The sequence below is a fragment of the Doryrhamphus excisus genome, chromosome 10 (genome assembly GCF_030265055.1).
Source record: "Doryrhamphus excisus isolate RoL2022-K1 chromosome 10, RoL_Dexc_1.0, whole genome shotgun sequence".
NCBI lineage: Eukaryota > Metazoa > Chordata > Actinopteri > Syngnathiformes > Syngnathidae > Doryrhamphus > Doryrhamphus excisus.
Window position 1 is genome coordinate 1,706,427 of NC_080475.1, and position 22,108 is coordinate 1,728,534.

Consider the following 22,108-nt stretch of genomic DNA (forward strand, 5'->3'; position numbering starts at 1 on the left):
CATCACAGGAAGACTATGTTGCATGCAAAAACAAAGACATCTTTGTAGCAGGTCATGTTTTCCTCTCTTTAATCTTGTGGTATTACGTTTGGCTCAGTTAATACGCTTCACTTTTTTTAAGGGATATTTGAGTAGCTGTTTCTTTCCGATTGGTGAATGGAGGTCTTGCTCCTTGTAGTAACTAGTAAAAAGTGTACATCATAAAAGCCCCTTGTTAGGATTTCATATTCTGACACTATGGTAGCATCCTTTGTTTTCTCAACTCCCCACGAGAACTTTATTGATAATAACGACTGCGTCATACAAGTAGTTTCAAACATGGTAGATGCAAGGGTTGTCATGTTTTTCAGTGCACGTGGAGGACAGTCGTTCTGAGGAGTGAGGTCATTGTTCAGTCAAACTAAGTACAAACTAAGCCTAGTAGGATACCAACATAGCCGACATGCAGACTTTACTCATTAAAAAAAAAGGCACACTGTATACTGTACAAGGAACAAACAGCTGAAGACATATGAAAAAAAAAACATTTAAGTTAAAAACTGTCTAAATCTAAACATCATTGGCAGTAAATGAAAGTTGAAATTGCTTATTGAAATGCAATTTACAGAGTGACACTACATATAAGCCAAACCAACAGTATATGTAGTTTGAGTGACATAAAATAAATGTGTTTAATTCAAGTTTTTTCACTTCCAATGCCCATTCAAAATTCACAAGCAGGAGTCGAGTCAGAATAAAAAAAAATGCAAAAAAATAAAACGAAAAAGTCAAATCTCTCCTTGTGCATGTTGCAAGTAATGCATTTGTAGATCGAGCTCCCGCGGAAGAGAGCAGCCGCATATCATGCACTGCAAAAGTCGGTCGGGGGCAAAAGGCAAACGTGAAACTCCAACTTTATGAGCTTCGGTCTGTGAGGAGAGCTGAGGTAGGGGCAGCGTTTGTGGCAAGGGTGGTCTCTCCGTCATGACGGCCTGCGGGGTGAAGAAAATATTCGGGTGCGGTGGTCTCTGCAGAGCGCTGACCGCGACGGCGTGAAGAGGGTGCGCGCCGGACAAAGCCAGCGCGGAGAGCGGTGTGAGCGGCGGTGAGAAAAAGGGCGTGGTTTGGTTGAGGATGATCTGACTGCCGGTGACGGCCAAAGTTTGCTGCTGCAGCTCCTGTGTGCTCCTTGGTTGGAGCTGCCCGGCGAGAAGTGCGGAATTATTTTGGAAGCCCCAGACTGCAGCGCCGATGCCCTGGCCGAATGGATGGATCGAGATGGGAAGTTGCTGTGTAGCGGTCTGATTCTGCACGTTAGTCCAGGCTGCTTGGTTCTCTGGTGAATTAATTTTACCCGAAATCCCCAGTGGACCTTGAATGTCCCACAAAGCGCCAACTACTCCTTGAGAAACAGGAATGGATAGCGGCATGGGGGTGCTTTGGTCTATTGGTCCACCTGCTGAGGCTCTCTGCTTTTGGGATTCCGCATTCATCTGGGACGTTTCGGGCTTGCTAACAGTCAACGATATTGCTTGCGCGGGTTTCTCCTGCGTTTGCGTCGACACCAGCGCTCCGGACCATCTCGCCGACTGGAGCTCTTGACCGAGGAGAGGAGGTCGAACACTCCAGAGGACTGCGCCATCCATGAAGGATGACGGCCCGGCAGAGTCGCGTTGCAAAGAACCGTAGGAAGTAGTAGCTGCGGGTCCGGGCTGCTCGGCCAGGCTGGATATTTGAGGAGATCTCTCCACTTGCGGACGCCGTGACGACTGCACGGGCGTCACCTCTTCGCCGTCCACCTTCCATTTCACTGGTGTCCGGTGTACATCGGAAACATTCCGCATCCTTGCTTGCGATTCCTCGCGTGAGGACACCATGGAAGAATGCGACATCGGGTCCAGTTCTCTATGCAGGTCAGCATCAAGAGGAGGCCCCCCTGACAGTCTAGACATACCCCATGTTGGCCTCCCCCCTCTGCCGCCCCTGCCTCTCACCCTTGCGGCAGCGTTGAACGAATGACCCTGACTCTGCCGCTTACGAGAGTGGATCTTCTGGTGCACAAGTAAACTGCTCAACCAGGAAAAGGATTTGTTGCACTCGCCGCAGTGATGAGGCCGCTCCCCCGTGTGCGTGTTCATGTGATCTCGGAGCAGATACGCCAACCCGAAACTCTTCTCGCAGAGGTGACATTTATGAGGCTTCTCGCCGTTGTGCGAGAGCATGTGATGCTGGAGTTGCAGCTCGTCGCTGTAGCCTTTGCGGCAACTGGTGCAGCGGAAGGGTTTTTCCTGATGCAGCTTCTGGTGGGTTCTCATGTTCTGCAAGAAGGCAAAGTCTTTCCCGCAGTCGGGACATTTGTGCGGCTTCTTTCCCGAGTGGATGATGAGATGCTGCTGCAAGTAGCTGCCGAAGCGGAAGCCTTTGCCGCACACTTTACACTGGTACGGCTTATCCTTGGAATGTATACGCATGTGCAAGTCTAATACCGAGCGATGGCGGAATGTTTTCCCGCACTCGGAGCACTTGTACGGCCTAATCGCTAAGCCTTCGTTTGAGAATTTCGCCAGTGTATTTTCACCTATTCGAGGCTTGGATTCTTTCGGGGTGACGGCTGCCATTTTGTCGGAATCTTGTGCTACATACTTATGGGCTTTCAATATGTGTAAGCGTAAACTTATCTCATCGCGATAAGTACACGGGCAGTGTGGACACGTGTGCCCTTTGTCCCAAACCTTTTTAACCTCTGGGGGCGGCTGTGTGCTTCTCTCCAGTGTCTCATACTCCATCTCATGAATAAGCATGTGGGCTCTCAGGTTGGCGGGAGTGCTGCACGTCTGGGGACAAAGAGGACAGTTAAAAGTGCGTTTTGGTTCTTCAGTCTGGTGTGCGTTGTCTTTCCTCGGTGCGGACACAGCGGTCTGCTCGGTCGCCGGAAGCGTGTCGGGTTGATGCAGCCTGTGCTTGCGACAGTGTGCCTTCATATTCTGAGCAAAAGCAAATTTTTTACCACATTCGGGGCAGCCGAACGCCTTCTCGCCCGTGTGCAGATACTGATGCTGTTGAAAGAGACTGCTGTACTTGAAAGTCTTACCACAAATGTTGCACAGGTGAGAGGCTTGCTTGCTAGTGTGCTTGCGACGGTGGTCTTCCATGATGGAGTGGTATTTAAAAACCATGCCGCACTCGGGACATTCGAACGGTTTAATGTCCGGGTGACGCCGTTGGTGGACGCGCATGATTCTGTAGTCGGCGAAGGTTTGACCGCACACCTCGCATTTCACGCTGTCCTCCTTGGAGTGGTTCAATATGTGCTTGGTGACGGATAATCTGTACTGGAACTCTTGGCGGCACACCGTGCAGCGGTAAGGCTTGTCGTCGGAAACGGTGCATTTGTGGGACCGCAGCTTTCGCACCGAAGAGAAAGTCTTCTCACATTCGGCGCACTCATAACTACATTTCTCCTCGTACTTGGCCTCCTCTTTCTCCTCGTGTTCATGTCTGTGTTTGATGAGGCTCCGGCGGTCGCTGAAGGAAACGCCGCATTCTTTGCAGGTGAGCGGCACGAGCTCGTCCTTGTGAGCGTGATAGTGACGGTGAAGATAAAACGTCTCACGGCGGGTGAAGCACTTTCCGCACTCTTTGCACTCAAAACGAGATTTTTTTGGCTTGGATGTTAAATCAGCATCCTGGCGTTTGTCAGCCATGTCGTGGTCTTCAACCATTTCCAAGTCCATATCTTCCGCTTGGGTTTCTCTTGGCTCCTTCACGAAGCTTGGTTGATCAACACAGGAATTTTCCTTCTCGTGAATTTCCTGTGCAGCAGGAAACGCTTCATCCGATGTTTCTGGTAGCACACTCTGTGTAGTCTCTAAAAACAATATTGACATAGAGAATATTTATATACAGAGTAACAAAATGCAAAACAATCAATACTTGAGATATATATGACAGGGTTTCCCCTCACATTATTTTTGAAACGGTGGTGGTGGGCTGCATGAACGGGCGGATTGCCCTAATTTTTATGACTTATTAAACTTGTTTTCTTAACTTTGAACCGAGAAATAGGACTGGGCAATAGGGACATGGCAATATGTTTGAAAAAAAAAGCAAAACCGAGCATGCAGAGCCACCGCAAACATCTTTCAGAGTTTACTTCCAAATGAACAAACCTCATTATTATCGATTTAGCATTGTTTAACACGAGAGTACAATATTGTAACTACATTTAGAGGTCAGAAAAGCATGGTAAGTCCCCTATAAGAGCTGATATCAGGCAATTATCACATACTACAGTATTAATTGGCCCTGTACCCTAGAAACCGCCCATGAATGATACGGGAAAAGGCCGAAATGATACTGTGTCAAAGCCCAGGGCAGTGATACTGATGAAATATAGAGTTTAACCATGTCCAGTATCAGCCCCCGTAGCTGTCAACTCAGAGCGCGCTGCTCTGGTATCGTGCCCCTGAAACAACCAATCAGAGAACAGCACACGAGTGCTTAGTGCCTAGTGCTTCTCCAGTCACCAAAAAACCCAAACTTGATTAATGGAACTTTAATTGTCAGACATTGATAAGATAAGACTGTTGATAAAATATTATTGTTGAAATATTTTTGCAATTATTGTGTTTACACTGTTTAGATATAATACATGTAATAAACTGAACATTTTCTGGAAACAAAATGGTCTTTTGATTAAATAGTACGTGATAATAAGCTCATGATTAAATAGTATCTGATAATAAGATCATCACATGGTTTGTCTGGTATCAGGCCCAGTATCATGCCCCCGTGTGCCCCCGACACTTGGGGGCATGATACCTGGCCTGATACCAGACAAACCAGGTGATAACCTATAACTCCCACAGTTTTGATAACCAAAATCACTAAAGTTCTTACATCAATAGCTATAGCATTGTACTGCCAAAAAATGCAACCCGTATTAGCACAGTTCAGTTCCAAATGTAAAAACTGTCACAAAACTGACACCAGATTGTGTTTTATAAACAGGCAGGCAGAGTCTTCAGCACTGTTTCCCCTAATTACCGTATTTTCTGGACTATAAGTCGCTCCGGAGTATAAGTCGCACAAGGTCAAAAATGCATAATTAGGTTAAAAAAAAACTCACACATAAGTCACACTAGAGTATAAGTCGCATTTTTTGCGGGTAATTTATTTTACAAACTACTTGACCAAAACAGACATTACGTCCTCTTGGAAGTCAAGTTGTAACAATACAAGGATAGGCTGAATAGGTGTAAGATATGCTAACACAATGCTAACACAATGCTTATTCAGCTACACAAAAAATAAACATGAACAGAAAAGGTTTGCGCGCTTGTCGCTTCTCACTCGCGACGCTCACTTGCTGCACTGTGTGTACGCACTCTCGAGCGCCCCCCCTTCCCCCGCCAACAACTGGGACAAAAACAGTGAATGACTGACAGAAGGGTTCACTCACTCTGTTCATTCAGCTATAGAACCAACATGCCCAGGTGCACAGAGTGAACCCTCTTGTCATCCAGCCTGTTTGGTCGAGAGAAAGGAGGAAAACAAACATGCCTGCACATGTCAATATACAGAGGCCGGCAAAATTATCCACATTTTGTTTTTATTTAACACGCAGTTGATTGATTGATTATCGTGACAGGTCATTTTTTTCTTCAAATTTGTTTTAAATATGATACGGCTTAAAAAATGCATGAAAATTAATGTTTGCTGCCAATCACAGACCCGCCAACCTTAAAGAAATGTTATAAGTACTCTCTGTCTCCTTCCACCCAACACCAAATCTCAAAAATGTAAGGATTTAAATTAAGCCTTGGCGATAAACCGAAAATTTACCTATGTAATTTTGCCATGTTGGTAAATTTGGTGTTTTAATAAAAAATAAGGGCGGCACGGCGGTCGAGTGGACCTCACAGCTAGGAGACCAGGGTTCAATCCCACCCTCGGCCATCTCTGTGTGGAGTGGGTTTTCTCCGGGTACTCCGGTTTCCTCCCACATTCCAAAAACATGCTAGGTTAATTGGCGACTCCAAATTGTCCATAGGTATGAATGTGAGTGTGAATGGTTGTTTGTCTATATGTGCCCTGTGATTGGCTGGCCACCAGTCCAGGGTGTACCCCGCCTCTCGCCTGAAGACAGCTGGGATAGGCTCCAGCAACCCCGCGACCCTCATGAGGAAAAGCGGTAGAAAATGAATGAATGAATAAAAAATCAAATAAAATGGACATAGCTGGTATGCTATGTTCATTGCTCTATAAAATGAGGTACTGTGTGTGTAGTCACGTGACTCCACACATCCAGTCTGAACAAAAAGGGAAACAAACGATGAGGAAAGAGTTGAAATGAAGAAGCGGCTGCATATCGCAAGCATTTCACTCACATGTGCACCTTAGAAATAGCAGAAAAAATTAAAATGTGACTTTTTTTGCTCCTGAAATAAGTCCATACAAAGTAAATCAAACATCTGTATATAGATCTACAAGTCTCCTGCAACTTTTCTTGGTTCACAGACAACTCGCGTTGGTTAGCATCTCAGCTATAGAAGCTGCACTCGCTGACGTAGCTAACTAGCTATGTTATGAGTTGGATATTGGGGCGCTGTGGGAAAGATGACTTCTCTCTGTGACGTACAATAGTGCTCTCCCACTCGTGCTAAAAATACTCTTTCACCCCGTTTTTATGCATTGTAGGATTTTCAAATGCCTTAAAAAAAATAAAACATGTACATCATGCTTAATTATGCAAAATTTACACTTCACAAATAAAGAACAAGATAATAATAACATAATAAAAGAGACTCTCTACAGGAAATCATGATTAGTTGGTAGCAGTTTTTCACATGGCTACAAGAGCATGTGAATTTTTATTGGAATTTATTGGAATTTTTATTTGGAATTGAACACAATTGTGAGAAAAAACTCACTATTTTTCTAAATGGTATTATTATTCATTCATTCATTTTCTACCGCTTATCCTCACGAGGGTCATCGGGAGTATGCTGGAGCCTATCCCAGCTGACTTCGAGCGAGAGACGGGGTGCACCCTGGACTGGTGGCCAGCCAATCACAGGGCACATATAGACAAACAACCATTCACACTCACATTCATACCTATGGACAATTTGGAGTCGCCAATTAACCTAGCAGTTTTTGGAATGTGGGAGGAAACCGGAGTACCCGGAGAAAACCCACGCATGCACGGGGAGAACATGCTAATCCCACACAGAGATGGCCGAGGGGGGAATCAAACTCGGGTCTCCTAGCTGTGAGGCCTGCACGTTAACCACTCATCTGAAATGCAGCCAGTATTATTCATTCATTTTCTACCGCTTTTTCCTCACGAGGGTCGTGGAGGTGCTGGAGCCTATCCCAGCTGTCTTCCGGCAACAGGCGAGGTACACCCTGGACTGGTGGCCAGCCAATCACAGGGCACATATAGACAAACAACCATTCACACTCACATTCATACCTATGGACAATTTGGAGTCGCCAATTAACCAAGCAGTTTTTGGAATGTGGGAGGAAACCGGAGTACCCGGAGAAAACCCACGCATGCACAGGGAGAACATGCTAACTCCACACAGAGATGGCTGAGGGGGGAATCGAACTCGGGTATTATTATTATTATTATTATTGTAAAAAACTACCTGACATGGTTGTGGTAGGTTGGGCTAGACGGAGTTGACTGAAACTGAAACTGTTCAACAATATGCGTACCCAAGAGAACTGAAGTGTATTTAAGTGTCAATGCGTGTACAGAAAATGAGTACATGTTGGCATGTTGGCATCATTCACCAATTTCAGGAGCCTATTAATAATGACATGATTTTGTGGACTTTAAAACTACTGCCTTAAGCATAAAGCTGATGTAGTTTCAAAAGATAACTGGTTAAAAGTGACTTAAGCGATATTTGAGAAGTTGACATTTTTTGTCATAAGCAGTCAATGTGTGAGTGAATTTTTAATTGAGCTCTTAAGGGTTAAAATAGACTGGACATGGAGGTAAAGTAGCAGTTTTGATTACCCGGGAGAATAAAGCTAACAGTAAAATACAGTAGTGAGGAATAACGCCGTTAGCGTACCATTATTGTTTTCCTCCTTGTGGGAGTGAGACTCTTCGCAGTCGTCGTCTTCTGTCTCGGAAAAGTCGAAAGGCCGCTGCTCCCCTCCTGGAGACTCGGCCATTTTTGGTTCCGACGCTCCGTCTTCCAGTGAATTACATGTTTGGTCGCCTTTAGCCCCGGGTTCACTAACCTCAGAATGGCTGGGAAAGGAAGCGCTGTCGTTTCCAACATTGGCACTGTGCTGGGTATACTGGCTCAGCTCGGGTTTATTAAAAGTCCTTTCTTCCGTCTGGGGTGAGTTTCCTTCCTGCCCCACCGCGTCTAACCTGCTCCCAGATGTGTGGACATCCTCCGCCAGGGAGTTATGTCGTTCTGGAGACTCTGGTGGGGATATGGCGGCCATATTTCCCCCACGCATCCCTCGTCTCTAGCATGTTCGCCAAGCGCAAAATGGAAATGTGATTTCCGCTTGTGATTTTCAAAATAAAACCCATTTACTGCACTGTTACCGTCACCACTATCAGACAGTCAGTTTTATTTCGACAGCACCAACTGACAACATATGTTATCTTAGTGTGCTTTACACGTTTCATTGGGTCAAGAACTATGCTCCTCTTATAATTATAAAAAACTCCCTCGGGGGAAGAAACCCTGGCTTTGAAGGGTAGCCATCTGTCTCGACCGGATGTATTGCTCCAGAAAGTGCGTGAGGAACAGCCAGTAAAATCATTGAGCCAAATATAATAATAATCTATAATCTGCTATAGTATAATAAAAGTAAACAACAATGATTTTTGCCCATGTCAGACTTTAATTTCAGTGTTAGTACATTTCATTGAAACAGTTGCTATCTACAAAATATAGCTTGTGCAAAACTATAAAGATGGCAATAGCAGTTGAAGATAACTATCTACAAACCACATCCAATGTGCACTCCATGCAAGAATATAACAGCCCTACATTATTAATGTACGCTTTTTAAACTTGACCACGGGGCTACAACTCTGAAGCCAACTGAGATGCTTCTGCTTCAGGCGTGTAAGCCATATCATTATGAACGGGCTAGTCGGGAATAGTTTTGTTCCCAAAATGCATCGAATGTAAACACACTATATGTGCTGCCAAAGCTGTAAAAAGTATTCACTTTTAAAACACAGGCATACATTTTGCAGGTACTTACAATAGCTGTTGGGCTACAATACACGGCAACAAGTACTTGATGTAGTTAAGTGTACAAGGAGCACTTTATACAGTACGTTAACAAGCTCTGCTGAAAAGCATGAACTTAAATCAGCACCTACGTGAAATTCTAGAGGGACGTGTATGTAAAAGGGGTGATGTAGACTTGTAGCACAATATGTACAGTATATCTATATTTAAGGCCACCCTATAATAATGGAGTCTAATAGTGCTTTATGAAGACCATTTTGAAGTGCATGGGGAGTTTTGAAGCAAAACGTTTCTACATGAATAGAAAAAAAAAGCAACAAATATTATTACTGTATCTTTAATTATCAAGTATGCAAAGTGTGTGCTTTTAATTCCTCGCTCCCTCCTTTCCCATTTTTTTTTTTTTTAACGTCGTCTCCTGCGCCTGTGTTCGAAAGCTCTCCCTCGCCGTGGTTTCTGCACGCTTCCGTTCATGTCTGCGGCAGCGTGAGACGAAAAAGTGGCTCGATGGTCGGGTGACGACGGCGAAGGGACCGTGGCTCCAGCGGAAAGACTGTTTGAATGCTGAGCGAGCTGCAGATGTAGTTTTGTTGATTGTGGTAGCGGCTGTGCTACGTCAATCTGCTGCTCGAGCTGCTGTTCTACGTGCTGCAGATGCTGCTGCTGCGTCTGAGCCGATTGTGAGTGCTGCTGAGATGTCTGCGAGTGGCGTGTTTGCTGTACACATTGTTGCTGCTGCTGTTGTTGTTGGGCCTCCAGCACTCCTAAGAGCCTTTGCAGGAGGACGTTGTTTTGCTGTAGACTGAGCGCTAACGCCTCTTGGGAAGCCACAAGTGTCCTCATGTCCTGTGTGAAACAATCTGCAAATTCCCGTAGACTCTTCTCCACGCGATTCCCGAGCTGAATCGCTGCCTCTTTTAACCCTCGCAGCTCATCTTCAAGCCAGGAGCTGCGTGGCGGGGCTTCGAGGGGACCCTGTTGTGCTCCGAGTGATGGCTGAGGACTGCTGGGCTGAGGGCTGCCGTTAAGGAAAGGGGCGCTGTACAGCGGGGAGGGAGGCAGCCACCGTTCTGAGGGCGGAGGTGGTCCGATGCCCAGACCGAGTCCTAATCCTAGTTTGTCTTCCATGCTGTTGTCTTCATGTTCACAGTCGGGCTCGCCGACATCTCTGTCGTGCTCTGGATTGTCCTCATCCTTCTCCAAACAGTCTCTCTCAGACCCCTCTCCTCCAATACCTGCACACATCAACATCAACGATGAATTGCAATTTCAAAGTAGCAGTAGCTACTCGCTATTGATGCTTTTCTACTGGCAAAACCAGGTATGAGTTGAATTATTCAGATTTCCATACAGTACTGCAGGAGCCGTTGGGCCTCAAGACCTCCCTTTGCAACTGGCTGCTTGACAGCCAATCACAGGGCACATATAGACAAACAACCATTCACACTCACATTCATACCTATGGACAATTTTGAGTCGCCAACTAACCTAGCATGTTTTTGGAATGTGGGAGGAAACCGGAGTACCCGGAGAAAACCCACACATGCACGAGGAGAACATGTAAACTCCACACAGAGATGGCTGAGGGTAGAATTGAACTCGGGTCTCCTCGCTGTGAGGCCTGCGTGTTAACCAGGTCATGTAAACACACCGTAGGTAAGAAACATACTTTACCCGTGTCAGATTCAGGGAAGCACGAGAAACTGGGCTTTGGTCTGGAGCTTTGCTTTTGCTTGCCATGTTGAAGCCTGGGGCTCGACTGTGAGGACTGCCCCAGCATCGACACTCTGCTGGGCGGCACAGACCAGCTGCGGTGGCGGGCGTCTGCTAGCCGGCCCCCGTTGCGTCTCTTTAGGTCATCCCAACGCTTCTTAACCTCCCGAAGTGTACGCGGAACCCTGGACACGGCGTTGACCCTTTCGAGGATCCCGGCCCATATGCGTTCTCTTTCTCGCCGCCGGAGCCTCCCTGCCGGCCCGAATAGCTCTCCTTCACATCGTGTGACCTCTGACACCAACACTTCAAGCTCTGCGCCGCTGAAACGACTCTTTCTTTTTCCTGCGCCATTAGCCGCCAATGCAGCCGACATTGCTCTGTCTGTAGAGGAAAAAAATATTCACGCAAAACTCTTTTCAGATTCCATTTCTGGCCTGAAATTCAAAATGGAGGGATAATTTTTCACATTATTCTGGCTTACTTTGTTCAATGGACAAGAGGTCGTCTGAGGACATGCCAGGCGCCATCAAGTTGGGGTGCACCACTACCACATTGAAGGGCAGCCCCCCACGCACGCCGCTGCTCTGGTCACAGCTGCCCTCAGAGTCGTCGTCATCCCTCGGGAAGCCGTTGTCGGACGTCCCCCCTCCAGAGTGTCCCTCGGGAGACTCCACTTTGATGTGCATGGGAGGTGATTGCTCATACAGCAGCCCCCCCTCGTCGTAGTACTCCGTCATGGGTCGAGGGCAGGTTTAATGCAGAACTGACTGGGGGGCCAATTCTGGTACCGATGAGTGAGGCCCCATTAACACCAGTTTAAGGTATCGTTGGGGGGGTATTACACTACCTAAGGCATGACAAATATACGCTATTCCGGATCAGTCATGTTGGAAAATTGAATGCCACAAACCTTAAGAGTTGAAAAGAGCTATGAATTCCCCATTATACCGTCTATTCAGGCCATTTTAGATACTATGTAAGTACTGTATAATTAAATACAACAATATGGCCATGGCAGCTAAAAGATGTTTAAAACAATAAGTAAGTATCACATTACTATTATTATTTTATGTAAATACTCAGTGGGATGATGTGTACATCTTGACAGCCCAGCTCTGACCGTCATGCATCATCCAGGCTGAGAATCGCCTCCAAAGCTAAAAAAATAAAAAAACAGACGTGACACATTTAACAAACAGGCTACTTATCAACACAAATATGTACATAATGTGCCGCGTTGTTAATTTCTACGCTCCGTCGCATCGATGCGCAGTTTTTGACTGCACCACAACGTCATACATTGACATGGGTGACAGCAGCAAGAAGCTAGCTGCTAGCTAACAGGCTAACAAACGATCTGTCAAAGGCGGGTATATGACGTGTCACAAGGAAACAAGCAGGTAACATCATTAAAAATGTACATGGTGTCGTTTCTCCTACCTCATGACAACGCCGCGTTACGGAGAGAGAGAGAGACACAAAACCAAAACACGGTTGGTGCAGCTGTTAGCTCGGCGACGGGGTACACACACAGAGGAGACAGTCGCGTTCTGTTGACGTCATCAGGAAGTGGAGAGCACCAACACCTACAATCACAAATGATTAGCAATTGCAAATGTTACCAATGGGGCTTCAACTGCTGAGTAGTTACGGTCAAAGTTTACATACCAGTTATTATTATTATTGCACATTAATACAAATGTAGTCATATTGTCATACAGTATATGACCAATTAACTGACCAGCTTAAAACAACCATCAAAACGTTTGGCTTTCTGTCTCAAATTGTACTTTGTTTGTGACACACCAAACAGAACAGTGTTTCCTGGGAATGGGCAATACCACAAATTTCCATACAGATCTGATATTAACCAAATAACTACTGGCCAGATTAACATAAGAAAAATCAAAGGAAAATCTTAGGCATTTGAAAATTTTACAAATATTTTCATCTGAACAACACAATAATGTAAAATAAATATAAATAAATTATAAATAATATAATAAATAAATATAATAAATAATCAAACATATATACATACATATTTTTAGTACAATGTTTATCAGGTGTAATTACTTTTCGACATCTGATCTATTTAACAAGCGATAAACATGCTAATATAATAAATGATATAATAAATAAATATAAATAAATATATATATATAAATAAATACATAAATATATAAATTATAAATAATATAATAATTAAACATATATATACATACATATTTGTAGTACAATGTTTATCAGGGGTAATTACTTTTTGACATCTGATCTATTTAACAAGCAATAAACATGTTAATATAATAAATAATATAATAAATAAATATAAATAAATAAAATATATAAAAATAAATAAATATAAATAAATAAATTATAAATAATACAATAAATAAATATAATAAATAATTAAACATATATATTTATATATACATATTTTTAGTACAATGTTTATCAGGGGTAATTACTTTTCGACATCTGATCTATTTAACAAGCAATAAACATGTTAATACAATAAATAATATAATAAATATATATAAATACATAAATATATATAAATAAATAAATTATAAATAATATAATAATTAAACATATATATACATACATATTTTTTGGTACAATGTTTATCAGGGGTAATTACTTTTTGACATCTGATCTATTTAACAAGCAATAAACATGTTAATATAATAAATAATATAATAAATAAATATAAATAATTAAAAATATATAAAAATAAAGAAATAAATTATAAATAATACAATAAATAAATATAATAAATAATTAAACATATATATTTATATATACATATTTTAGTACAATGTTTATCAGGGGTAATTACTTTTCGACATCTGATCTATTTAACAAGCAATAAACATGTTAATATAATAAATAATATAATAAATAAATATAAATAAATATATATATATATAAATACATAAATATATATAAATAAATAAATTATAAATAATATAATAATTAAACATATATATACATACATATTTTTAGTACAATGTTTATCAGGGGTAATTACTTTTTGACATCTGATCTATTTAACAAGCAATAAACATGTTAATATAATAAATAATATAATAAATAAATATAAATAAATAAAATATATAAAAATAAATAAATATAAATAAATAAATTATAAATAATATAATAAATAATTAAACATATATATTTATATATACATATTTTTAGTACAATGTTTATCAGGGGTAATTACTTTTCGACATCTGATCTATTTAACAAGCAATAAACATGTTAAAATTATATGGAGGTGACTTTATTTTAAGGTAAAAAAAGAAAAATGTGACTGTGTAAAATTCCCTTCATTTATGAAAAACCTATTGTCATACACACCATCTTGAGATATTTTTGTTTTTGGTTGATTTGCATGTACATTTAGTAATATTTATGTGTATAAAATAAATACAAGCAAATACAATACAATAAAAGGCCGAGGGAATTTTGTCTGTGACCATGCTGGTGCAATTCCCAGGTGGATCAATGTTTAATCGTGTTGCTCACCACATGGGAAAAATACACAACAAAGTCTGAGATAAAGAATTGTCAGAGCAGACAGCGGTTTATAAAACTATGGTTCCTACTCTTTTGTCGGTCCACTGCATTGAGTCATGAAGTACTTCATTGTTCTTGTGTTGTGTGCTGCGGCTTGTGAGTATTAAAATAGGATCACATTCTGATCTATTAAGTATAAATGTTATGCTTGTTTTATAGTTGCTGCTCCCATCGACGATGAGGATGACAAGATTGTTGGAGGATACGAGTGCAGAAAGAACTCTGTACCCTACCAGGTGTCTCTGAACTCTGGCTACCACTTCTGTGGAGGTTCCCTGATCTCCAGCACCTGGGTGGTGTCCGCCGCTCACTGCTACAAGTCGTGAGTGAACGCCTTACCTTCTATAAAGCTGCTGCTGGACGCCAACGTCGCCTAACTGCTGTGTGTTTCCGTGCAGCCGCATCCAGGTGCGTCTTGGCGAGCACAACATCGCGGTCGACGAGGGCACCGAGCAGTTCATCAACTCCGCTAAGGTCATCAAACATCCCAGATACAACGACCGCAACCTGGACAACGACATCATGCTCATCAAGCTGAGCAAGCCCGCCTCCCTCAACAGCTACGTGCGTACCGTGTCCCTGCCCTCCAGTTGCGCCGCCACAGGCAGCCGCTGTCTGATCTCTGGATGGGGCAACACCAGCAGCTCTGGAAGTCAGTGAAAGCAACCTGAACTTCACAGGTCACTTCTTCCTCTAACACTTACATGTGTTCTTGACTTTCTTCAGATGACTACCCTGATGTTCTGATGTGCCTGGATGCCCCCATCCTCAGTGACAGCAGCTGCAGGAGCTCCTACCCTAAACAGATCACCTCCAACATGTTCTGTGCTGGATTCCTGGAGGGAGGCAAGGACTCCTGCCAGGTATAAGCGGGGAAATCAATCACTCTCAAAGCAAAACCACAAACATTCAGAAGTCCTCATATGTTCAATTCTTCACCTCTGCAGGAAGACTCCGGTGGCCCCGTGGTGTGTAACGGCCAGCTGCAGGGTGTGGTGTCCTGGGGTCACGGATGTGCCCAGAAGAACAAGCCTGGTGTCTACGCCAAAGTCTGCAACTACAACTCCTGGATTCGCAGCACCATGTCCTCCAACTGAGGACTCTCTGTTTAAAAGAAATAAACATCCATCTCATCCATTCATGTCTTGCATATTTGTATAAATATGAATGAATGAATATAAGAAACAAAGCTACAAAGGGAAACAAAAGTTATCCTTAAATTTACCACCAAATTTCAGCATTAATATAATCATCAATAATCCAGTCAAGAATGAATGCACATCATGCAACTCCATAATGTTGTTTAACCATAAATACAACACTTAATTAAAACAAAAACACTGTTTCTATGCAGAAATATGTACAAAGTGTTGATATTTACTGTACTGTGTAAATGTCTTAGGCTTTATTTTCATGGAGCTTTTTCACAACAAGCATTTTGATGCAGTTAAAGAGTTAATCAAATCCTATTTGACCAGGGATGTGAAAACCTTTCCCACAGAGGCCTACATAGTGAAAAATCTAAGAATGTGGGGGACACGTTTATATTTTTTAGAGCCAACCATGTCGATATGCAAAGATGTTAAAGAAAAAAAAAGCTGTTTCTCAGCTTTGTATTATTATTGGTGACATATAGTATTTTAGATATACTTTTTTTACAAATATTTCAACTTCCCCATATATATTTTTTTCATCATATTATTCCATTAATATTTTGACTATTGCCCCACAATAATTTTCCAAAAATTTAAACTTTGTTTTTTCAGTTTCTGACTATTTATGCGATTTTTTTCTTAACATTATGACTTAACTCTTAATATTTTTTTAGCCTTCAAAAATGAATGGCCTTCTTCCACATTTTTGCAATTGTTTTTTTTCTCGTTTAATTGTACTTTTACAATGTGCTGAAGGCCAGTGAAATAAAACAGTCTGCATCTCAGCTTTGTTTTATTTGTGACAAAGCTTGTTATACATAGTATTATCTACATATTTTTTAAATATATTTTTTACAAAATATTTCAACTTCCCCATATATGTTTTTTCATAATATTATTCTACTAACTATTTCCCCAAAATAATTTTCCAAAAATGTAAACTTTGTTTTGTCAGTTACGGACTATAACATTTTCCTTTAATATTTATGCAATTTTTTGTCTTAATATTATGACTTAACTCTTAATATTTTTTTCATCCTTCAAAACTTAATGGCCTTCTTCCACATTTTTGCAAAAAAAAAATTCTCATTTAATTGTACTTTTACAATGTGCTAACGCCAATGAAATAAAGCTTGACAAAGCTTGTTATATATTGTCTTATATGCATATTTTTTAAATATATTTTTTTACAAATATTTCTACTTCCCCCATATATATTTTTTTCATCATATTATTCCATTAATATTTTGACTTTTTTATTATAACTATTTCCCCAAAATAATTGTCAATTTTTTTAAATTAATTAATTAATTAATTTCCTGAAATATTTATGCTACTTTTTATTTTAATATTATAACTTAACTCTTAATATATTTTTTTTCATCCTTCGAAAATGAATGGCAGTCTTCCACATTTTTGCTATTGTTTTTTCTTGTTTAATTGTACTTTTACAATGTGCTGAAGACCAATGAAAAAAACAGTCATGGACTGTAAATGGCCCCCAGGCCACATTCTGGCCATCCCTTGGTTAGCCCAGATACAAAATTTTGTAGAGGGGGCCACATGGACGACGGTAAAATGCATTCCATTTTGGTGAGGATCTGGATAAATATGCTAATACAGGAATGTACTACTACACTTTTGTGTAGTAGTACAGTGCCCCCGCCCCGCTTTTACTCATGTTTTAACTGCGTATTAACGAATGAATGTTGTATTTTAATGTATCTTTTACTCTGTTTACTTGCTTTTATTTAACTCCATTCTTCTGTAAAGTGTATTTGAGTATTATACAAATAAAATGTATTATTATTATTTTGAGCTGTTATGGCATCAAAGTAGCCCATCATTAATACGTATATGCTTGTTAATATCATGTGTACTTTGTTTGTAATCAATTCATGTCATTTGTGTGTGTTATCATTAGCTTGTGTACAGTATTTTTCAAGGTTATGACAATATGTTAAATATTTTGTAAATGGGGCTTTGGAGGATCTTTTGAGTTTGGTAAACTTGTATTATAAAATACTACATAAGGTGTACTTATATGATGATATGGTGTTGCAAAACTTGTGCTCACCTTATCAATATGTTGGTGTTCCCTTCCAGATGTGCTTTCACACGTTACCTCAGTGGAAAAAAAAGGCCAAGTGGAAACATGTGACCTTGCCTGAAAAGATAAGAGAAGACCAGCAGGCTTTAAAAGGAGCTGGAGGTGAAGTGAGCCGACACTGAGGCCGAGACCCAAATCACCATGAAGGCTTTCATTCTTCTGGCTCTGTTCGCCGTGGCTTGTAAGTATATTTATACGGTAATAAAGTATATTATGTGTACTCTATAACACTAAAATACTGCATCATTCATCATGAGATGCCGCCCCCATCGATGATGAGGATGACAAGATTGTTGGAGGATACGAGTGCAGAAAGAACTCTGTACCCTACCAGGTGTCTCTGAACTCTGGCTACCACTTCTGTGGAGGTTCCCTGATCTCCAGCACCTGGGTGGTGTCCGCCGCTCACTGCTACAAGTCGTAAGTTGAGAACGCCTTACCTTCCATAGGCTGGACGCCACAACGTCGCCTAATTGCTGTGTGTTTTCCGTGCAGCCGCATCCAGGTGCGTCTTGGCGAGCACAACATCGCGGTCAACGAGGGCACCGAGCAGTTCATCAACTCCGCTAAGGTCATCAGACATCCCAGATACAACAGCCGCAACCTGGACAACGACATCATGCTCATCAAGCTGAGCAAGCCTGCCTCCCTCAACAGCTACGTGCGTACCGTGTCCCTGCCCTCCAGTTGCGCCGGCTCAGGCAGCCGCTGTCTGATCTCCGGATGGGGCAACACCAGCAGCTCTGGAAGTCAGTGAAAGCAACCTGAACTTCACAGGTCACTTCTTCTTCTATCAACACTTACATGTGTTCTTGCCTCTTCTTCAGACTACTACCCTGATCGTCTCAGGTGCCTGGATGCCCCCATCCTGAGCGACAGTAGCTGCAGGAGCTCCTACCCTGGACAGATCACCTCCAACATGTTCTGTGCTGGATTCCTGGAGGGAGGCAAGGACTCCTGCCAGGTATGAGCATATGACAGATCAATCAATCACAAACATTTGCGCTCATTATGTTGAATTGTGTACCTGTACAGGGAGACTCCGGTGGCCCCGTGGTGTGTAACGGCCAGCTGCAGGGTGTGGTGTCCTGGGGTTACGGATGTGCCCAGAGGAACAAGCCTGGTGTCTACGCCAAAGTCTGCAACTACAACTCCTGGATTCGCAGCACTATGTCCTCCAACTAAAGTGATGAATATCAACATGGATAGATAGAACATCATCCCATGTGTGACACTGAAATTATGGCAGTATGCATAAAACTGAGTTGTATGTAATAAAGATTTCATATATTACGATATGTTTTCTGTCTTTTGTAGAAATATAAAGGTGAATGCTTTAGTAAAATATGACAATGGCTCATTTGCTGTTGAAGCCAGCAAGATCTGATCAAAGAGTGTATATTGGTCAAATTAAAGACAGACACCTTTAGTCATGGATTGATGGATATACTGTATAAATAACACTATGGTTCAGTGGGGTTTTAAAAATGTCTTGCAGCACAGAAGCTCAATAAAAATGTATTAATTCTAACACAGAAATGCTTTTACACAATGACTACAATACAGTAGCATACTATAGAAGCACAGTTAAGATAAATGGTACATGTAACCAACATATAATGAGGTGGATTTTAGAGTAAAGTAGCTTTATTCAGTAGTAATCCTGTCTAATTTGAAATTCATTTTAAAAGGAAATGGTAATGTTTTTATTTCATTTGAACATGCATCAGATTACAATTGAATGCATCCCATAATCAGTTCACAGTTCCACATGTCCAAAAGGAGTAGGAAGAAGCAAAGCTTATTAAATCCTACCCCTCCATCTGGTACTTTTACAATCAGTAACTGTTACATTTGTTCACTTCCTGCTTTCCTAATATAGCTTTTTTTTATAAAAAAATATTTTTGAATTATTTTTTTAAATAAAATGAAAATAAATAAATATATATATTATTTTTATAATTTTTAATATAGTTCAAGTTTTTTTCATTCATTCATTTTCTACCACTTTTTCCTCACGAGGGTCGTGGGGGGTGCTGGAGCCTATCCCAACTGACTCCGGGTGAGAGGCGGGGTACACCCTGGACTGGTGACCAGCCAATCACAGGGCACATATAGACAAACAACCATTCACACTCACATTCATACCTATGGACAATTTGGAGTTGCCGATTAACCTAGCATGTTTTTGGAATGTGGGAGGAAACCGGAGTACCCGGAGAAAACCCACGCATGCACGGGGAGAACATGCAAACTCCACACAGAGATGGCCGAGGGTGGAATTGAACCCGGGTCTCCTAGCTGTCTATGCACTAACCACTCGCCCACCGTGCAGCCCCTTTTTGCATCATTGTTTGAGAAAAGTTTTTTCAACATAAAGAAATATTGCCTCTTTTCAACCTGAGTTGCATATCATATCCAAATTATACTTTAAATACATATTAATCAGGATAATAAGGCTTCAAATATGACAGGCAAAAGATCTAGAAATGTATTTGTGACTGTACTGCCATATTTCATCACACTGTAAAAGTCTATTTAAAGTTAATTTACAAGGTCAAATGAACTAAAGACATAGCAGTTGAGTTGAAGGATAATCCGTTAAATATTAGAAATGATGCACTTACATATTAAAAGTGTTGATTTAATAACCTTAAAGATAATCTATGAAATTGAGCTTATGTTTACAGATTCCGGTCTTATATAATGTATGTTCGCATCTGAGTGCAGCTAAAAATTGGCTGCTGCTTTCCAGGTGTGTGTTCACACACAGTAAGTCAAGAAGATAAGGTTTTTTTTTTTAATAAAGTGTCAGATAAGAGAAGACCAGCAGGCTTTAAAAGGAGCTGGAGGTGAAGTGAGCCACCACTGAGGCCGAGACCCAAATCACCATGAAGGCTTTTATTCTTCTGGCTCTGTTCGCTGTGGCTTGTAAGTATATTTACACGGTAATAAAGTATATTATGTGTACTCTATAACACTAAAATACTGCATCATTCATCATGAGATGCCGCCCCCATCGATGATGAGGATGACAAGATTGTTGGAGGATACGAGTGCAGAAAGAACTCTGTACCCTACCAGGTGTCTCTGAACTCTGGCTACCACTTCTGTGGAGGTTCCCTGATCTCCAGCACCTGGGTGGTGTCCGCCGCTCACTGCTACAAGTCGTAAGTTGAGAACGCCTTACCTTCCATAGGCTGGACGCCACAACGTCGCCTAATTGCTGTGTGTTTTCCGTGCAGCCGCATCCAGGTGCGTCTTGGCGAGCACAACATCGCGGTCAACGAGGGCACCGAGCAGTTCATCAACTCCGCTAAGGTCATCAGACATCCCAGATACAACAGCCGCAACCTGGACAACGACATCATGCTCATCAAGCTGAGCAAGCCCGCCTCCCTCAACAGCTACGTGCGTACCGTGTCCCTGCCCTCCAGCTGCGCCGGCTCAGGCAGCCGCTGTCTGATCTCCGGATGGGGCAACACCAGCAGCTCTGGAAGTCAGTGAAAGCAACCTGAACTTCACAGGTCACTTCTTCTTCTATCAACACTTACATGTGTTCTTGCCTCTTCTTCAGACTACTACCCTGATCGTCTCAGGTGCCTGGATGCCCCTATCCTGAGCGACAGCAGCTGCAGGAGCTCCTACCCTGGACAGATCACCTCCAACATGTTCTGTGCTGGATTCCTGGAGGGAGGCAAGGACTCCTGCCAGGTATGAGCATATGACAGATCAATCAATCGCTCTTAAAGCTACAAAACAAACATTTGCGCTCATTATGTTGAATTGTGTACCTGCGCAGGGAGACTCCGGTGGCCCCGTGGTGTGTAACGGCCAGCTGCAGGGTGTGGTGTCCTGGGGTTACGGATGTGCCCAGAGGAACAAGCCTGGTGTCTACGCCAAAGTCTGCAACTACAACTCCTGGATTCGCAGCACCATGTCCTCCAACTAAAGAAACTCGGAGGCAGTACTGATACAATAAACAGTAGTAAAACTGAAGAAAATACAACAATCTCATGTCTTTGTGACTTTTTCCCTTGAAACTGGACACCATTTTGAAATCAAACATCAGCAGTATGCAGTATCTCACATAAGTTACTACAACCCTCACATTAGAGCAACATTTGTATTGTTATAGTATTGCTTCTTAAGGGACAACACTATAGAAATAGACGTGGTAGAAAAGAAGTGGAAGATGAATTCTGTAGCTCTGGAAAATTAGTAATAGTTATTTTGACAATAATGTCCTATTTCTATAGTATATATATTTTCTTTTCTCGATTGTCGTTCTTTTTTTCTCTAGTTTTGCTCCTTAAGAAGCTATA

At 41.8% G+C, this 22,108-nt stretch overlaps 5 protein-coding genes across 6 annotated transcripts; 3 read left to right on the top strand and 2 right to left on the bottom strand.

Moving 5' to 3' along the window:
• Positions 1-249: 249 nt before the first annotated feature.
• zgc:66448 (uncharacterized protein LOC327401 homolog) lies at positions 250-8,489 on the bottom strand. The gene is made up of 2 exons (XM_058084316.1): positions 8,070-8,489; positions 250-3,847 (listed from the first exon to the last, which is right to left on the bottom strand). Exons 1-2 carry the CDS (start codon positions 8,467-8,469, stop codon positions 768-770), a joined length of 3,480 nt encoding a protein of 1,159 aa, XP_057940299.1. The 5' UTR covers positions 8,470-8,489; the 3' UTR covers positions 250-767.
• Positions 8,490-8,854: 365 nt separating this feature from the next.
• si:ch211-261d7.3 (myb-related transcription factor, partner of profilin) lies at positions 8,855-15,295 on the bottom strand. Of its 2 annotated transcripts, none has more exons than XM_058084323.1 (5): positions 14,859-15,295; positions 12,378-12,523; positions 11,419-12,094; positions 10,896-11,318; positions 8,855-10,456 (listed from the first exon to the last, which is right to left on the bottom strand). In XM_058084323.1, the coding sequence occupies exons 3-5, from the start codon at positions 11,672-11,674 to the stop codon at positions 9,627-9,629; spliced, it is 1,509 nt and encodes a 502-aa protein (XP_057940306.1). In that variant the 5' UTR covers positions 11,675-12,094; positions 12,378-12,523; positions 14,859-15,295; the 3' UTR covers positions 8,855-9,626. The 2 variants fall into 2 exon arrangements, with proteins under 2 accessions (XP_057940306.1, XP_057940307.1); XM_058084324.1 differs by lacking the exon at positions 14,859-15,295 and having other exon boundaries at positions 11,419-11,784; positions 12,017-12,094; positions 12,378-12,904.
• LOC131136956 (trypsin-3-like) lies at positions 14,502-15,656 on the top strand. The gene is made up of 5 exons (XM_058084334.1): positions 14,502-14,615; positions 14,679-14,841; positions 14,918-15,171; positions 15,246-15,382; positions 15,467-15,656. Exons 1-5 carry the CDS (start codon positions 14,576-14,578, stop codon positions 15,614-15,616), a joined length of 744 nt encoding a protein of 247 aa, XP_057940317.1. The 5' UTR covers positions 14,502-14,575; the 3' UTR covers positions 15,617-15,656.
• A 2,228-nt stretch (positions 15,657-17,884) lies between these two features.
• LOC131136955 (trypsin-3) lies at positions 17,885-19,076 on the top strand. The gene is made up of 5 exons (XM_058084333.1): positions 17,885-17,964; positions 18,041-18,203; positions 18,279-18,532; positions 18,611-18,747; positions 18,819-19,076. The coding sequence occupies exons 1-5, from the start codon at positions 17,925-17,927 to the stop codon at positions 18,966-18,968; spliced, it is 744 nt and encodes a 247-aa protein (XP_057940316.1). The 5' UTR covers positions 17,885-17,924; the 3' UTR covers positions 18,969-19,076.
• A 1,543-nt stretch (positions 19,077-20,619) lies between these two features.
• LOC131136954 (trypsin-3) lies at positions 20,620-21,795 on the top strand. Its single transcript, XM_058084331.1, has 5 exons — positions 20,620-20,714; positions 20,791-20,953; positions 21,029-21,282; positions 21,361-21,497; positions 21,586-21,795. The coding sequence occupies exons 1-5, from the start codon at positions 20,675-20,677 to the stop codon at positions 21,733-21,735; spliced, it is 744 nt and encodes a 247-aa protein (XP_057940314.1). The 5' UTR covers positions 20,620-20,674; the 3' UTR covers positions 21,736-21,795.
• The last annotated feature ends 313 nt before the right edge of the window (positions 21,796-22,108 follow it).

What these genes read in the sequence shown, in the direction of transcription:
- zgc:66448 (XM_058084316.1), bottom strand. Translation starts at nt 8,469, where the DNA reads ATGCGTGGGGGAAATATGGCCGCCATATCCCCACCAGAGTCTCCAGAA. An exon ending in CAAGGAGGAAAACAATAATG is followed by an intron (nt 3,848 to 8,069) that starts GTACGCTAACGG and finishes TATTGTTTTTAG; the next exon opens with AGACTACACAGAGTGTGCTA.
- LOC131136956 (XM_058084334.1), top strand. Translation starts at nt 14,576, where the DNA reads ATGAAGTACTTCATTGTTCTTGTGTTGTGTGCTGCGGCTT. An exon ending in TGTGTTGTGTGCTGCGGCTT is followed by an intron (nt 14,616 to 14,678) that starts GTGAGTATTAAA and finishes CTTGTTTTATAG; the next exon opens with TTGCTGCTCCCATCGACGAT. An exon ending in GCCGCTCACTGCTACAAGTC is followed by an intron (nt 14,842 to 14,917) that starts GTGAGTGAACGC and finishes GTTTCCGTGCAG; the next exon opens with CCGCATCCAGGTGCGTCTTG.
- LOC131136954 (XM_058084331.1), top strand. Translation starts at nt 20,675, where the DNA reads ATGAAGGCTTTTATTCTTCTGGCTCTGTTCGCTGTGGCTT. An exon ending in GGCTCTGTTCGCTGTGGCTT is followed by an intron (nt 20,715 to 20,790) that starts GTAAGTATATTT and finishes ATTCATCATGAG; the next exon opens with ATGCCGCCCCCATCGATGAT. An exon ending in GCCGCTCACTGCTACAAGTC is followed by an intron (nt 20,954 to 21,028) that starts GTAAGTTGAGAA and finishes TTTTCCGTGCAG; the next exon opens with CCGCATCCAGGTGCGTCTTG.
- LOC131136955 (XM_058084333.1), top strand. Translation starts at nt 17,925, where the DNA reads ATGAAGGCTTTCATTCTTCTGGCTCTGTTCGCCGTGGCTT. An exon ending in GGCTCTGTTCGCCGTGGCTT is followed by an intron (nt 17,965 to 18,040) that starts GTAAGTATATTT and finishes ATTCATCATGAG; the next exon opens with ATGCCGCCCCCATCGATGAT. An exon ending in CAACACCAGCAGCTCTGGAA is followed by an intron (nt 18,533 to 18,610) that starts GTCAGTGAAAGC and finishes CCTCTTCTTCAG; the next exon opens with ACTACTACCCTGATCGTCTC.
- si:ch211-261d7.3 (XM_058084323.1), bottom strand. Translation starts at nt 11,674, where the DNA reads ATGACGGAGTACTACGACGAGGGGGGGCTGCTGTATGAGCAATCACCT. An exon ending in CCTCTTGTCCATTGAACAAA is followed by an intron (nt 11,319 to 11,418) that starts GTAAGCCAGAAT and finishes TTTCCTCTACAG; the next exon opens with ACAGAGCAATGTCGGCTGCA. An exon ending in CTTCCCTGAATCTGACACGG is followed by an intron (nt 10,457 to 10,895) that starts GTAAAGTATGTT and finishes TGATGTGTGCAG; the next exon opens with GTATTGGAGGAGAGGGGTCT.